At 32.7% G+C, this 16,672-nt stretch overlaps 1 protein-coding gene across 8 annotated transcripts in view; it reads left to right on the top strand.

Annotated features, from left to right (window-relative positions):
• The window catches only part of LOC139501511 (centrosomal protein of 104 kDa-like), a 51,234-nt gene extending 42,357 nt beyond the window's left edge, over positions 1-8,877 (top strand). For 5 of the 8 annotated variants that reach the window (XM_071290621.1, XM_071290622.1, XM_071290624.1 and 2 more), the window contains 5 exons: positions 1,646-1,687; positions 2,785-2,870; positions 3,478-3,725; positions 4,783-4,929; positions 6,843-8,877. In XM_071290621.1, the coding sequence (XP_071146722.1) occupies positions 1,646-1,687; positions 2,785-2,870; positions 3,478-3,725; positions 4,783-4,929; positions 6,843-6,901 (582 nt within the window). In that variant the 3' untranslated portion in view covers positions 6,902-8,877. Of the gene's footprint in view, positions 1-1,645; positions 1,688-2,784; positions 2,871-3,398; positions 3,444-3,477; positions 3,726-4,782; positions 4,930-6,842 lie in introns of those variants that run through there. The other 3 variants (XR_011658588.1, XR_011658589.1, XM_071290626.1) reach the window with 2 other exon arrangements.
• The last annotated feature ends 7,795 nt before the right edge of the window (positions 8,878-16,672 follow it).

Genomic DNA, 16,672 nt, shown 5'->3' on the forward strand with positions numbered 1-16,672 from the left:
TAAAAAAAAGTGTTTGAAATTTCCCTCTTGGGGTACTATTTTGGGGTATTTCCCTTTGAGCGTAGTCCAGGCGGTAAGACATTGACATTTTAAGGAATTAGAAAGGGAAAATGAACTTAATTAATAACATTTGATAAACATGGTATATAAATTACCAATTTGAAGACATAACAAGTTTAAATTTATAAAAGATTGACCATTGTTACTACACGTTGTCATGGTTATGACGTGACGTTGTTGAAACACAGTAGTTCTATAAGTAGGCGGGGCTTAAAGGTTAGTTGAGGTCATTGACGTATAAAGCTAACGTTTATATGTATAGCTTTATCTATATAGTAAAATAGCTGATTGCAGTATAATATAGATTTAAAGTGTATGTTTATTGTCATTTTTATCTTTATAAGAATGTTTTTTTTGTGGATCGAATTAGTCAATCAAATTATATACCTTTGTTTCACTTTCTTTCCCTTAAAATAACCGTTCACAGAATATTCACTTGCAAGTGAATAATTCATTATCAATGTTTGTTAGCTTAATTTGACAAAATTGCACTATTTTAGCTGATAAAAGCAAATTATTATTTCACTATTTCTCTTTCATTAATGATTGAACAAATAAAATCATACTTTAGAGTTTTTATATATCTCGTAGCTAGTGCCCCTTTTAAACAATAATACCGTCTCAAAACAAACACTGAGGGGCAAACATTTGTAATATATACATTTAACATTCTCATGTTCATACACATGTATTCAATCTCAATAATTGTGAAACATCATCCTGTGTTTGTTTGTATAAGTTTGGTGAGAACAATGCACGAAAACAGGTCTCTTTATAGAATATTAGTTGTAAAACAGCACAAATATTTTTAGATTTGTTTTAAGGTATATGAGAACTTACTGTTTTCATAATGTAAGGAATACGATATTTGTACTGTTTTTATATATTTAAGGATAAAGAGAATGTGTACTGCTATTCAATAATTTCCAATTCAATTTACTTGAGTTTTTTCTTTTAAAATGAAAAAAAAAATGATTGTGTAAGTGTTGCTAATATTTAAATGATAAATTATTGTCCTCTTTGAAAACTGTTTTTTTGTTTGTTTGCTTGATTGTATTGTTTTTATCTGTTAGTTTTTTGTTTGTTCGTATGATCTTAAGGGCTTGTAGATAATGTTTTTTTTTTTTTAACATAATAAGGCATCTTAAATCTCTTCATCTATTGACAATTTTTTCTTTTTCTTTTGAAAACCATTTTACAAATTGAAATTATTTGGCTCTATTCCTCTTATGTGTGTTTTGTTTCAAACATTTGTCCACGGTTTTTGCAAATGAACCACATACTTATCAAGAATAGATGATATGAGAAAATGAGATAACAAGATACATTTTCATGACTTTCCCTATAAATATTAAGCTTACATTTATTTTTTTAAATTTGTATAATAATTAGTTACAGATTACCTGTGAATTATTGTTCTTGTTGACCTACTTTTTACCCTTTTTTTGTCATGACATAAGAATATTCTTAGCTGTTCTTATACAACGCCCTTTGCATTTATTTGTTAGTTGTAGATCAATTTTAGATGTTCACTAGTGACTTATCTTTCGCAAATTATCATAAATAATTTTTTGTCTATTTTTAGCCTGTAGATGAAAACCTTCTGAAGGCTGATAAGAATAAAAAGGTGAGTACTGCGGTTTCATTAATATTCGTTGGATACTAATTTTTCGTGGATTTCATGGGTACAGGGACACCACGAATTTAATGGTTCAACAAATTACAAATTTCCTAAATATTGATTGATTGTTGGTTGCTTAACGTCCAGTGGCAAATATGTCATGCATATTCAGGACGATAAATTTCCTAAAGGAATGTACATAACCATGAATTGAAATATCCACAGATAGCCAAGTTTTTCTTGATCCACGGAAATTGGTACCAACGAAAATAAAATGAATCACAGTATACAAAGATGTGTGGCATATTTCCAATGAATTTCTTTTGCTTAAAATAGGTTAAAATTTATAACTGAAAACTGAGTGGAGTTTGAATACCAAAGAGTCAAAATAATTGACTGGAAAATTTATTCAACAACTTTATACATATTTCCCATAATATCTGGCTGTTATTCAGTTATTATACATTTTTATGCCCCACCTACGATAGTAGAGGGGCATTATGTTTTCTGGTCTGCGTCCGTCCTTCCGCCTGTCCGTCCGTTCGTTCAGGTTAAAGTTTTTGGTCAAGGTAGTTTTTGATGAAGTTGAATTCCAATCAACTTCAAACTTAGTACACATGTTCCCTATGATATGATCTTTCTAATTTAATTGCCAAATTAGAGTTTTGACCCCAATTTCACGTTCTACTGAACATAGAAAATGATAATGCGAGTGGGGCATCCGTGTACTATGGACACATTCTTGTATAACCTTTTGTTAGTCTCAGTGTTCAAAATATTTGAGATACCTACCAATGTATTACCAGATGACTTAAATAGCAATACATTTTTTAAATTGAATGAAAAATAAAAAAGCAATACACTTACAATGAATAATGTTTATAAACTATCTTAGAAAACTCAGTGACAATTGTATATACCAGTCTTCATTTATTTAAATAGAATATCACAAGAAAGAAATTTTTTGTTTCTGAAAAATGAGAAAGTCGATAGGGCAGTTTAGAGGTTAATGCACTGTTACAAGGCTATGCTTGGCTTTATTTTTGTTTCTAAGCTATACACACATGTGTGAATTGAAATAACACCCTCTTATCTCATAACAGAAAAATGAGCCACCAAAGAAGTCGAAAATAATAAACAAGAAACCAACTGCTGACGATGATGACACTTCTGTTTACAATATGGATAAGTAAGTTTATGTAATTCCTTTCTGGTAGAGTCAAGAAAGATGAATTATCTTCCTTGACAAAAGGGATGGGGATGATGACAAACTTTTATAAACTTTTATGAACAAAAGGGGATATTAGCTATACATGTACAGCAATGACAAATATACCTAATACCATAAAAAAAGGTTTATACAACAACAAAAAATTTCCTTTAAGTCAAACAATCAAATCACTTCTGCTTAAGTTTAAGGATGCTTTATCTATATTACATGCCTTCACAGATGATTGTAATGAAACATCAATAATTATGCAATGAGCATTGAAAGTCCTCATCAAAATTTTATAAATTTTTGCAAGTGCTATGAAAAGCATACACAATGCTAAGAACAAAAGGTTGCAGACAGAGTTTGAATTTGGAATGCAAGTCCATTACACTTCGTAATTAATGTCCCTTTATAGCTTTGAAAATTACAATTTATTTTCCTGAGAAATTCTTTATAATCAACCCATCAATCCTTGAATTATATTATTTTGTGTATTATTTTCAGTATTTGTATATTCTGTGGTTAAAGGAATGAAAGTTTCACAGAAGAATTTGATTTATATTAATTTATGTTTTGTTTTCAGTATTTGTATATTCTGTGGTGAAAGGAATGAAAGTTTCACAGAAGAAGGACTTGATTTACATTACTGGAAACATTGCCCTATGTTAAAACGTTGCACAAACTGTAAACAAGTGGTAGAAATAGCAACATACACGGATCATTTACTGAACGAGTGTGAGGCCAAAAATAATTACTCCAAATGTAACCGATGTACTGAAGCCATTCCAAAGTCTGAATATGATCAACATGTGTCTGAAAAGAGCTGTAACGGTAAGTTACCATGGTGATATTTTGATGGTCAAGCATGACATAAAGCAAATGTAGTTAAGATATGTAAATGTATTAATATGATCTGCATGTATTGGAAATAAAGTTCTTTTTGTTAATCATGAAAACAAATTGAGGCAAAATACTAGTAGTTTTTGATAATTAATTTGAATTTATCATGGATGTCAACCATTTGTCTTGTTTTCTGCTTTACTATTTAGGTTTGTTTTCCAATCATTTCTGCAGTTTATTCCTATTTTATATTTATAGGTTTTATAACGAGTGAGGATTTGATAATAACTTCAGATATTAAATTTCAATATAATAATGCATGTGCAAGTATATTATAACTATTTAAATTGAAGTGAGAATTGATATCAAGTAATATCTTACTCTCAGAAGTTGTTAAATCTATTTCTCTTTTTGTGATAATTAAAAGTTCCTTGAATCATTGATCTAGTCTTGCACATGCCATGAGTGAAGTCATATGTCTTTTTCCAGCTTCAAATTATAAAATCAGACATTTTAAAACTTTTTGTACGCTTGAGAAGGTAATAGAATTTGTCAAAAAGAAGATTTCAAGGTGAAAAGTGTGAGTGTTTTGTATAAGCTTGAAATCACATGTGCACATTGTCATGGACAGAATGTACATCATTTTAAACTTTCAAAGTTATCAATGACCTTATGAATAGCCAATGGAAATGTTGAAATATCACTTCATGATGCTGGATAAGCCAATCAAATTATCTCAATTTCGGTGTCTCACTCTGTGCAAGATATAAAAATTATAGAAGATGATCATTAATAACTTGAAAGACTTTTATTACAATGTCATTTAGAGTTTTGTAATTAACCAAAGAATAGAAAGATCATCCCAATTATAGTTAGTTGTTGGAACAGTTTTGATGAAGTAGACGGTAAGCCCAGTAGAGAACTGTAAGTCTTACTACATCAGGATTTGCTATACAATTTTTTGATTGAAGTTTGAAGGTAGTTTGGTATTGTACTGTTAATACTCCACATTATATATCAGAAATGTAACTTTGCTATTTTTTTTCAGCTGCCAAAAGTTCATCAAACCACTGTCCACTTTGTCACCAGAATGTCTCGTCTGGTGAAGACGGCTGGAAAAACCATCTAATGGGCAAAGATGGCTGTAAACAGAATCCTCGTCGTCTCCTCTCACTTAATAAAAATCCATCAACAGGTACGTATCCTTTCATACAGCTAAGTTCTGCAAACAGGTTGATACATGTATATTACATTTACAATAATGGTTGGCTCTGCATATTTGATAGATTTCCAACACAAATAAAATTTTAATTGTTTCATTATCAATTCTTTTTTTCTTTTCTAAAATTATTTCACCATGAATCTTATTTAAGATATTGACAAAATGCCAGACTCATTAAGTCAAGTCTTTTTTGGGATAACTAGTAAATTAGTTCCTATGCTAAACAAAGTAAAGTTTTTTCTTCTTTAATTTTTTTTTTTTTTAAATCACACAATTTATAATAAAATACTTATAAATCTTCAAAACTTGGAATTTTCCCCTTGAATTCAAAATAAAGTACAGTTAATACCTTTGAACCTTAAAATGATTTACGGTAGATTCATGGTATACCGCCATCTTGGATTGTACTATGATCTCAGTACACAATCAATCTAGTTATTTACCTATATCTGCAATTTGTAGACAGATGTGCAATTTTTAACCAGATTTTTGTGACAAAAATGTCGGTTATTGATTTGGGGATGTACGGCGGGCAGGCGGGCGGGTGGGCGGCAATCAAATGTTGTCCGTGCATTAACTCATGAACCGTTCAACCAAAGCTTTTAAAATTTTAATATGTTGTTACTGACAACTAAATGAAGGTCAAGTTCAATAATGGCGATTTTGACTTTTACCGTTCAGGAGTTATGGTTCTTGAATAGTTGAAAAATGAAGTTTCCAGTCGTGTCCGTGCATTTACGCATGAACTGTTCTACCAAAGCTTCCCAAATTTTAATATGTTGTTACTGATGACAAAATGGAGGTCAAGTTCAATAATGACGATTTTGACTTTTACCGTTCAGGAGTTATGGTTCTTGAAAGATTGAAAAATGGAGTTTCCAGTCGTGTCCGTGCATTTACGCATGAACTGTTCTACCAAAGCTTCCCAAATTTTAATATGTTGTTACTGATGACAAAATAGAGGTCAACTTCATGCAGACGATTTTGACTTTTACCGTTCAGGAGTTATGGTTCTTGAAAGATTGAAAAATGGTGTTTCCAGTCGTGTCCGTGCATTTTCTCATGAACCATTCAACCAAAGCTTTTGAAATTTTTATATGTTGTTACTGATGGCAAAATAGAGGTCAAGTTCAATAATGACGATTTTGACTTTAACCGTTCAGGAGTTATGGTTTCTTGAAAGATTGTAAAATGGCGTTTCCATTCACGTTGTTGCATTTACTCATGAACCATTCAATCTACTCTTCAAATTTTAATATGTTGATACTGATGACAAAATGGAGGTCAAATTTGATATTGACGATTTTCACTTTCACCATTCATCAGTAATGGTTCTTGTGATATTGCCAGGACACAAATAAATATTAATAAATACGGTTTGCTGTCGTTGTGACAGCCTCTTGTATTGGTTAGACTATTTATTTATATGACCAAATATGTGTGCTTTAGAATCATTTTTTTCAACTGAGGCATTAGTAAAAAAATTATACTGGTCTGAAAGCGATTTAAAAAAAATTATTTGTAGCAAGAAAACAAATTCGGTGACACCAATTTTTTATTTTTATTTTCTTAAAACATATTATAAAACCTATCTTCTCACAATTTATTTCAAAATTTTATCTAATAGATTTCTTTTTATGCATAAAAATGTGTTTTTGCATGATTATTCTAAGCAAATTTAGACAATTTTCAACAACTTATAGCTTGAAAATAGCTTGGTGACCCATCTTTCTTATTTATCTTATGAAAAGAGCAGAGGAAAAATCTTCATTTTAGCAATGTATAAAAAAATTCTATCTCAGAAAACTTATACCTATGAGCTACCTTAATACTTGATTCTTATTGGTGTAAAAGTTTTTTGGATAAATCTGTATTATATATTCCAGGTGGAACTTCAAAGAATAAACCAAAAGCCACAGGAAAGAACAAGAAGACTCCAAGATAACTTTTTAAGACTAGACAATTTATAGTGCTATATTTTATAGGAGAACATTATTATGATATATAGTTAGACTATATAACACTATTGTACAACATTGATCACATGACCAATCTTTAACAGGGAGAATTTTCTTGTTTTCTATTTGAAATTAAACTCTTAGACAGGGAAATATCCCAGATTAGGATTTATGTAAGAGCAGCAGCTCTGAGTCATACATCTAGTTTGGACTCATAGATATGGACCAGGAATTTAGATCTGGCTTTGAGTGGAGTATTTTAGTCTAGTTCACAGATCTGGGTTTAAATCTTAGTTTAGTTTCTAAGATGCGAATTCTGGTCAAGTATGGGCACTGGTATTAGCCACTCTGATTTGTACCTCAGTAACCCATATCTACCTGTGACGGTCAGATTTTAGAACAAGACAAGTTTTCATACCAGTTGGGTCCCTAACAATAGAGACTTACACAAATTGCAAACTTCCCCTTCCTGCACATTGAACCTTGAACGACTTTGGTTTAGTGCCACCTGTTATAATGCATCTTTGTAAACCAACAGCTCTCCTAAAATTCTTGATAAATGTAAGTTCTGCAAATAAGCTTCATACAGGAAGATGTTTTATCTGTGATATATATGATACAGTACTGTTTATTATTTATTGTTGATCACCAGATGACTCTGTGTCTTCTGATTGCTGTCTCACTGATTTATTACACTCATCCTGTTATTGGTATATCCTTAGTTGATCCCTTAAATAAGCATTGGGACCTCTTCAGCAACTATATAACTTACAAAATTTGATCTTATTGATTATATATAAGATGTTCCAAATACTTTTTTACTGACGAAGTGATGTAAACGGTCCACTGTTTTAATTCTGCTATTTACATTTTATTTGTTTTATGAGGAAGTAAATTACATTAATGTATTTTTTATCAGACTGTTTTCTAGGTATACAGTTCCTTACTCTGCACTTCTTAACATACAATTAAGTTGTTTTTTTAAAGTCCATTCATAGTTAAGTTTTCTTTGGTTTGGGAGGGGGATAAAGGAATGGTAAAATGTTCAACCACTCATTATAAAACATGAAATGTAAAAGGAAAGATTATTTAAAAACACAAAACCTTCAACTTTTGACCTTTTAAAAATGATTTAATCATCAAAACATTACTAATGTGACATTTTTAATATTTTCTTTCAAAACAGTTAAACTTATCTTGCAATAACTCAATGGTCGAAGTATGATAAAATGAATTTCATCTGATAAAAAATTTACTACGTAAGTTTTTTATGCCCCACCTACGATAGTAGAGGGGCATTATGTTTTCTGGTCTGTGCGTCCGTCCGTCCGTTCGTCCGTCTGTCTGTCTGTCCGTTCGTCCGTCTGTCCCGCTCCAGGTTAAAGTTTTTGGTCAAGGTAGTTTTTGATGAAGTTGAAGTCCAATCGACTTCAAACTTAGTACACATGTTCCCTATGATATGATCTTTCTAATTTTAATGCCAAATTAGAGTTTTTACCCCAATTTCATGGTCCACTGAACATGGAAAATGATAGTGCGAGTGGGGCATTCGTGTACTGAGGACACATTCTTGTTTATTTTTATTTTTGAATTGAGTTGATTTGCTAGATTAAATTAACAAGATATTACAAGGTGACATAGGTTATATATGGAAAAATGATGTTTTTTTTAATATAATTTATTCATTAAGACCCATACAAAAAAGGTGTTAAATTACAATTGTTATGAACTATGAAATGGTTATATTTTATGCAGTTGATGATGTTTTTGTATGTGTATTACTATGTTGAGGAACTCCATATTTATATCTGAAATATTATACAATAGTTTATAAGAGTTTTATAAAGAAAAACTTGCCCTCCAAGATGAATTCCTCTGGTGCCAATAGATGTATTGTTAAGATTTATTTATGTATAATTATTGAGTAACATATTATAGAATAAAGAATCTCTTTCATATCAAATTATGACTTAGTTTTAATACCTCTTGCATACTTCTTCCTTTGAAACTATATAAGTCATCTTGCAAAGATGGGTGTTATAGAAAATTTTGTCATTCAGGCATCATGCACATATAGACCTGAAGAAAAACTACCATCATGTAAAATATTGCAAGATTGGCTGCATAAAAATTTGCCATGATTCAGACATTTCTCATAAAATGGCTGTTTAAAAAATGTCATTACTCAGAAATGTGATGCATTAGCCTAATGAAACAATGCTGTAATTCAGAACTTCACTGTAAAATAAAAAAAAAACTTTTCTGGAATGACTGGATCAGTTGGAACATATGATCATATGATATTTTAATGTATTACACACAATCCTTCATACGCTTGACAATAGCAAAGGAAAACTGCAGACTTCTTATACGTTCAGGTATTTCAAATCCATTTTTTTATGGAAATATTCTTTATAAAGCATAAAAATGTCAGTATTCACCTCAGAAACTAACAAAACCTTTAAATAGACTTATTAAGAAGGGATATAGTTACGATACTGTTGTCAGGTCATTAAAGATTGCATATTTAGGCATTAATATTGATTCACGTATAGGGTCTTTGCATCGGAACTAAGCACATTTATTAAAAAAACAGTTGTTGGCATGACACAGGTTATGTTCTCATATATTATGTTATGATGGGATGATACTAAACACCTAACGTGAAGGATTGTGCCTGATATTCATATGATGAAATCATAATCTTTAAATTAGATTGTTCCTTTTAAAATTGTTATACGATGATGACTGATGTACCCATATTTTGACTATTTTATTTATTGTGTCTGTTTAGTTAACGCATCAATGTAAATATAACGGAATTTGATGAGACTGTCATCAAAGTGAGAGGGTTAGCGCTTTAAAACCAGGTTTAATCCACCATTTTCTACATTTGAAAATGCCTGTACCAAGTCAGGAATATGACAGTTCTGGTCCATTCGTTTTTGATGCGTTTTTTTATTTGATTTTGCCATGTGATTATGGACTTTCCGAATTGATTTTCCTCTAAGTTCAGTATTTTTGTGATTTTACTTTTTTTCAATCAGTTTAATTGAAGTCTGGAACTGGCATGTCAGTTAACTGCTAGTAGTCTGTTGTTATTTATGTATTATTGTCATTTTGTTTATTTTCTATGGTTTCATCTTCTGACATCAGACTCGGACTTCTCTTGAACTGAATTTTAAATGTGCGTATTGTTATGCGTTAACTTTTCTACATTGGCTAGAGGTAAAGGGGAGGGTTGAGATCTCATAAGCATGTTTAACCCCGCCGTATTTTTGCGCCTGTCCCAAGTCAGGAGCTTCTGGCCTTTGTTAGTCTTGTATTATTTTAATTTTAGTTTCTTGTGTACAATTTGGAAATTAGTATGGCGTTCATTATCACTGAACTAGAATATATTTGTTTGGGGCCAGCTGAAGGACGCCTCCGGGTGCGGGAATTTCTCGCTACATTGAAGACCTGTCGGTGACCTTCTTCTGTTTTTTCTATGGTCAGGTTGTTGTCTCTTTGACACATTCCCCATTTCTATTCTCAATTTTATAGAGTAACATTTTTTGCTGTATTTCTGTTCTTCATTTTAAAGTTGTCATGATAATTGTTTGGACTGGCATTGTGAAAGTATAAATCGAGTTTTAGATTGATTAGTAATACATATTCACTGTTTGTGCTGTCCTAGGTTATAAGTTGTTGTTGAAGATGTTTGTTGTTCTGCGCCTTGCTTTGCTTTGCTTTTTGCGTCAACGGTTGTATTGTTTGTCTGTGTGTTTCTCTGTGATGAGTGTTTGTTCTGTACTTCTGCCACATTTACTTAGTGTTGTCATTCATGTCATTTAGCGATAACTTTTAACATTTCTATATGTGCAGGAGGTTTCAACCATCCATTTTATCTTAAAATGTCCTAAGTCAGAATATGGCAGTCGTTATCAAATATTTCGTTTATATATATGTACGCGTTTGTATTTGTTACACTTCAGTTTTCCTGTTCCTTTAAACTGAAGTGTAACAAATACAAACGCGTACATATATATAAACGAAATATTTGATAACGACTGCCATATTCTGACTTAGGACATTTTAAGATAAAATGGATGGTTGAAACCTCCTGCACATATAGAAATGTTAAAAGTTATCGCTAAATGACATGAATGACAACACTAAGTAAATGTGGCAGAAGTACAGAACAAACACTCATCACAGAGAAACACACAGACAAACAATACAACCGTTGACGCAAAAAGCAAAGCAAAGCAAGGCGCAGAACAACAAACATCTTCAACAACAACTTATAACCTAGGACAGCACAAACAGTGAATATGTATTACTAATCAATCTAAAACTCGATTTATACTTTCACAATGCCAGTCCAAACAATTATCATGACAACTTTAAAATGAAGAACAGAAATACAGCAAAAAATGTTACTCTATAAAATTGAGAATAGAAATGGGGAATGTGTCAAAGAGACAACAACCTGACCATAGAAAAAACAGAAGAAGGTCACCGACAGGTCTTCAATGTAGCGAGAAATTCCCGCACCCGGAGGCGTCCTTCAGCTGGCCCCAAACAAATATATTCTAGTTCAGTGATAATGAACGCCATACTAATTTCCAAATTGTACACAAGAAACTAAAATATATATATGTTATATTTGTTATTCTCGTGGGATTTTGTCTATATGTGTTACATTTTAGTGTTATGTCGTTGTTCTCCTCTTATATTTAATGCGTTTCCCTCGGTTTTAGTTTGTTATCCCGATTTTGTTTTTTGTCCATGGATTTATGAGTTTTGAACAGCGGTATACTACTGTTGCCTTTATTTTTCCCAAAGCAGTTAATGTGTTTCCCTCGTTTTTAGTTTGTAACTCGGAATTTTTCTCTCACTCGATTTTCGACTTTTGAACAGCGGTTTACTACTGTTGCCTTTAATTACCCCCCCGGTTAATAAGAGGGGGTAGTAGGGGTCCTGATCCCGAAATACCTGGCTTAAAAAACACGAAATCCCGAGGTGCTGAATTGAAACAAATTCAAATCCCGATATCCCGAAATTCGAAAAAAGAATTCCTGGATCCGAAAGGGTCAATCCCGAAATCATGAGCTTAAAAACACCCGATCCCGAAGTCCGGATATAGGTCAAATTCCCCTTCTAACAAGGATGGGATGTAATTTACACCCAGGTTATCAACCAAATATATTCCAGGATTATTGCTGCATAAGAAATAAATGACATGTTTTACTTCAGTTAACGACACACTTAGTAACAATGCCGTATTTGGCAAAACCTTTTCAACTTTTTATCTTCAGTGCTGTACAACTTTGTACCTTTTTCACTTTCGATCTTTTATATCTGGGCGTTATTTATTCGGGTTTAGTTTTCTGTAATTAGTTAATACTTCAGTTTCTTTATGTATATCTCTTTCATATTCATTTGATAAAATTTACTGTTTGCAATAGCATGAATTGTTCTATATAATAAGAATGTTCTTATCCCGGGCATAAAAACAATGCCGTATTTGGCGAAACCTTTTCAACTTTTGATCTTCAGTGTTGTACAACTTTGTACTTTTTTCACTGTCGATCTTTTATATCTGGGCGTCACTTGTAAGTCTTGTGTGGACAAGGCGCGTTTTTGGCGTATTGAATTTTAAACCTGATGCTTTTTGTTATCTATTAATCATGTTTTTCTTTGTCTAATATGTTCTATTAATTTGTATTGTAGTCCTGTAATATTATGTTGTCATTTCAATGTTATATTTAACTTTGCCATTAAAGTGCGAGGTTTGGCATGCCACAAAACCAGGTTCAACCCACCACTTTTATTCCCCTTTAAAAGTGTCCTGTACCAAGTCAGGAAGATGGCCATTGTTATATTATTGTTCGTTTCTGTGTGTGTTGCATTTTAACGTTGAGTCGTTTGTGTTTTCTCTTATTTTTGAGAAATTGAGATAAGACGTGGCACGGTACTTGTCTATCCCAAATTCATGTATTTGGTTTTCATGTTATAAATGTTATTCTCGTGGTGTTTTGTCTGATGCTTGGTCCGTTTCTGTGTGTTTTACGTTTCGGTGTTATGTCGTTGTTCTCCTCTTATATTTAATGCGTTTCCCTCGGTTTTAGTTTGTTACCCCGATTTTGTTTTTTGTCCATGGATTTATGAGTTTTGAACAGCGGTATACTACTGTTGCCTTTATTACTCAGTTTATTGGTGTGGTTCGTGTTGCTAAGTCTTTAATTTTTGGGATACGATTGCTTTCAAGCTTTTCAATGCTTTAAAAGGTAACAACAAACAAACGGATTGAACTTTAACAACTTTCCTGTTCTTTTCATAATCTTCATGTTTGATATTTTCCTTGACTTATATGCGTGTTTTGAACAACACGGAAAATCAGAATTAAGCAGTATTTATATTTAGTGTTTTTATAAATTTAGAAACACGTCATAGGGACTTCCCCAGTTTTTGTCGAGTCTGCAACTTTTGTTGCAGAAAGCTCGACATAGGGATAGTGATCCGGCGGCGGATACGGCGGCTACGGCGGCGTTAGCTCACTTCTTAAAAGCTATATATTTTAGAAGGTGGAAGACTTGGATGCTTCATATTTTGTATATAGATGCCTCATGTTACGAAGTTTCCGTCAGTCACATGTCCATTGTCCCTGACCTCATTTTCATGGTTCAGTGACCACTTGAAAAAAAGTTCAGATTTTTTGCAATGTTAAATTCTCTCTTACTGTAAGTAATAGGATAACTATATTTAGTATGTGCATACTTTGCAAGGCTCTCATGCCCGTCAGACAGTTTTCACTTGACCTCAACCTCATTTCATGGATCAGTGAACAAGGTTAAGTTTTGGTGGTCAAGTCAATCTCAGATACTATAAGCAGTGGGTCTAGTATATTCGGTGTATGGAAGGACTGTAAGGTGTACATGTCCAACTGGCAGGTGTCATCTGACCTTGACCTCATTTTCATGGTTCAGTGGTTATAGTTAAGTTTTTGTGTTTTGGTCTGTTTTTCTCATACTTTATGCAATAGGTCTACTATATTTGTTGTATGGAATGATTGTAAGGTGTACATTTCTAGCGGGCAGGTGTCATCTGACCTTGACTTCATTTTCATGTGCAAAAATTGTGCAAACCCACGGCCATATAACGACTGATCGTTATTATTATTGAAATACGCATAGAAAACAACTACTTCCGGTTTTGGGTCCATTTGAAGTCAAAAATCGGCAAAAATCGTGAAATTCAGTATTTTTGGTCCAAATGACCTTCTGTAGACTGCTGAACCAAGATCAGATTCACTCCGACCTAACAACTGCTGGGGTCAATTCGTTAACTAGGGTCCACTCTACATGCAGGCTACAGCTGGATACCTTTACCAGCATCCCTGGGTCTTCTTGGTCAAGAAAAAGAACGGAAAATAGGCAAAATTGACGCTTTTTGCACCTGATGACCCACTTTGAGTTTTTGAGGTTCATTGCTCAGTGTTAAAATTTGTGTTTTGGTCTATTTTCTTAAACTATAAGCAATAGGTCAACTATATTTGTTATGGAAGCATTGTTAGCTGTACATGTCTGCCTGGCATATGGTTCAACTGATCTTGACCTCATTTTCATGGTTCATGTTAAGTCTATGTGACAGTCGTAATAAAGCTTTAGATTTAGGAGTATCAACATAATATCAATGATTAGTAAAGAAGGCGAGACATTTCTGTGTGTGCACTCTTGTGATAAAAAAAGCTAGAGTTCTCTGAATTCCGATAAATCTATTTCTGTCATATAAGAACTGAAGTGGAGTTTTTCTTATATGTCACCATTATGAAACTGATATTTGATATTGTACTTCCATAAAGAAATAGAGAACCATCTAGGTCGTTTAATTAACATTCAATATACGTTCTTGCACCAGGGTTTGTTTATGTAATTATGCGCATGCGTATAGTTTACTTGACTTCAAGGGGTATTAGATTGAATGGTTGCCCTAGATTTCCCATTCAATTGATTTCTACCTCAGGCATAGATTACCTTAGCTGTATTTGGCAAAACTTTTAGGAATTTTGGTCCTCAATGCTCTTCAACTTCGTACTTTATTTGGCCTTTTTAACTTTTTTTGGATTCGAGCGTCACTGATGAGTCTTTTGTAGACGAAACGCGCGTCTGGCGTATATACTAAATTTAGTCCTGGTATCTATGATGAGTTTATTTACAACCACTGGGTCGATGCCACTGCTGGTGGAGATTTATTCCAAGAGGGTATCACAAGCGCAGTAGTCAGCACTTTTTGTGCTGACATAAATTGTCAATGATATAGTTATATTTATAAATTTACTGTTTACAAAATATTGAATTGTTTGAAATACTAAGGCTTTTCTACCTCAGGCATAGATTACCTTAGCTTTTTTTGGCAAAACTTTTAGGAATTTTGGTCCTCAATGCTCTTCAACTTCGTACTTTATTTGGCCTTTTTAACTTTTAGATTCGAGCGTCACTGATGAGTCTGTTGTAGACGAAACGCGCGTCTGGCGTATATACTAAATTTATTCCTGGTATCTATGATGAGTTTATTTAAAACTCATGGGATCCTTTAAATGTACTAGAACACACCCGTGATATCACGGGTCCGTGACTGAATTAAAGTATATAACTATGTGCAAGCCTTATTTTAGTATTAGTATTGTCATCTGATAAAGTCATGCCGATTATAAGATACACAGTTTTTCTCTGCTTTCAAGTCTTTCTGTTTGAACCCGTCGAACTGAAACAATAATATTAATTATTTGGAAAACAAAAGGTCCTGGAATGGAGTATTTTTTAATCAACAGCATTGTCCTATATAAGTTGTAAATAAAGTTGAATTCTTTGCTTCGCTGTTTTACGTCATGCCCACTAACAAATTGAAAACTGTACCTATACGCCTTATTTTTAGTCCAGATTTTTAGTATTAGTATTGTTATCTTAGAAAGTCTTATTGATTAAAATACTACAATAGGTAACAATTTGACAATTTAGTAGTGTCAACCCTGTGGTTATGACCCGTGTATATAGCATATTAATCCTGAATACAACGTTTGGTGGTGTGCCTGCCAGATGCGGAACGTACAGATAAGGTAATAGGTAACAGGTGAATATACTATTGGTATCGGTAGCGGACTCGACCCGGAACTTCTTAATTATTGGCAATATTAATTACGTGGAAAACAAAAGGGCCTGGAGTGGTGTAATTTTTAATCTAAACCTTTGTACTATATTATTTATATATAAAGTTGAATTCTGTGATTCGTCGTTTTTACGTGATGACGGCTGACAAATTGGACCTCGTAATTTTAGTATTATAGATGTCTGCTATTGAGGGTTATTGTTGTGGCTAAATCATATGCATCATTTAAATTAAAATAAATGTAGTCCACATAATAAAGGTGGAAGTTCGGAAGTAACTACTGTGAATTATGAATCAAAATACTATGAAACACGTCGAGAAAAAATAACTTGTTTGTTGATAAACGTCGTGTTATATTAAAAACGATCGCAATTCAAACCGCGGAATGTGTACGGAAAGGAGTCATGATCACTGACCCAAAGGAAATTTAAATATTTAAAGAGTTAGGAATAGGGTTCCTCCTAGATTTAAGGTAGGAAAATAGGTGATAAGATACGAAGTGAAATACCTGTCTCAGTGACTGCTGTGGAAAGTAAATTTTGAATTGATAGTACAAAAATAAAACAAAATAGTCCTAAGTTCATACACTTTTATCAGGGATTGGCTAT

This window comes from Mytilus edulis, chromosome 13 (genome assembly GCF_963676685.1).
Source record: "Mytilus edulis chromosome 13, xbMytEdul2.2, whole genome shotgun sequence".
Taxonomy (NCBI): Eukaryota; Metazoa; Mollusca; class Bivalvia; order Mytilida; family Mytilidae; genus Mytilus; species Mytilus edulis.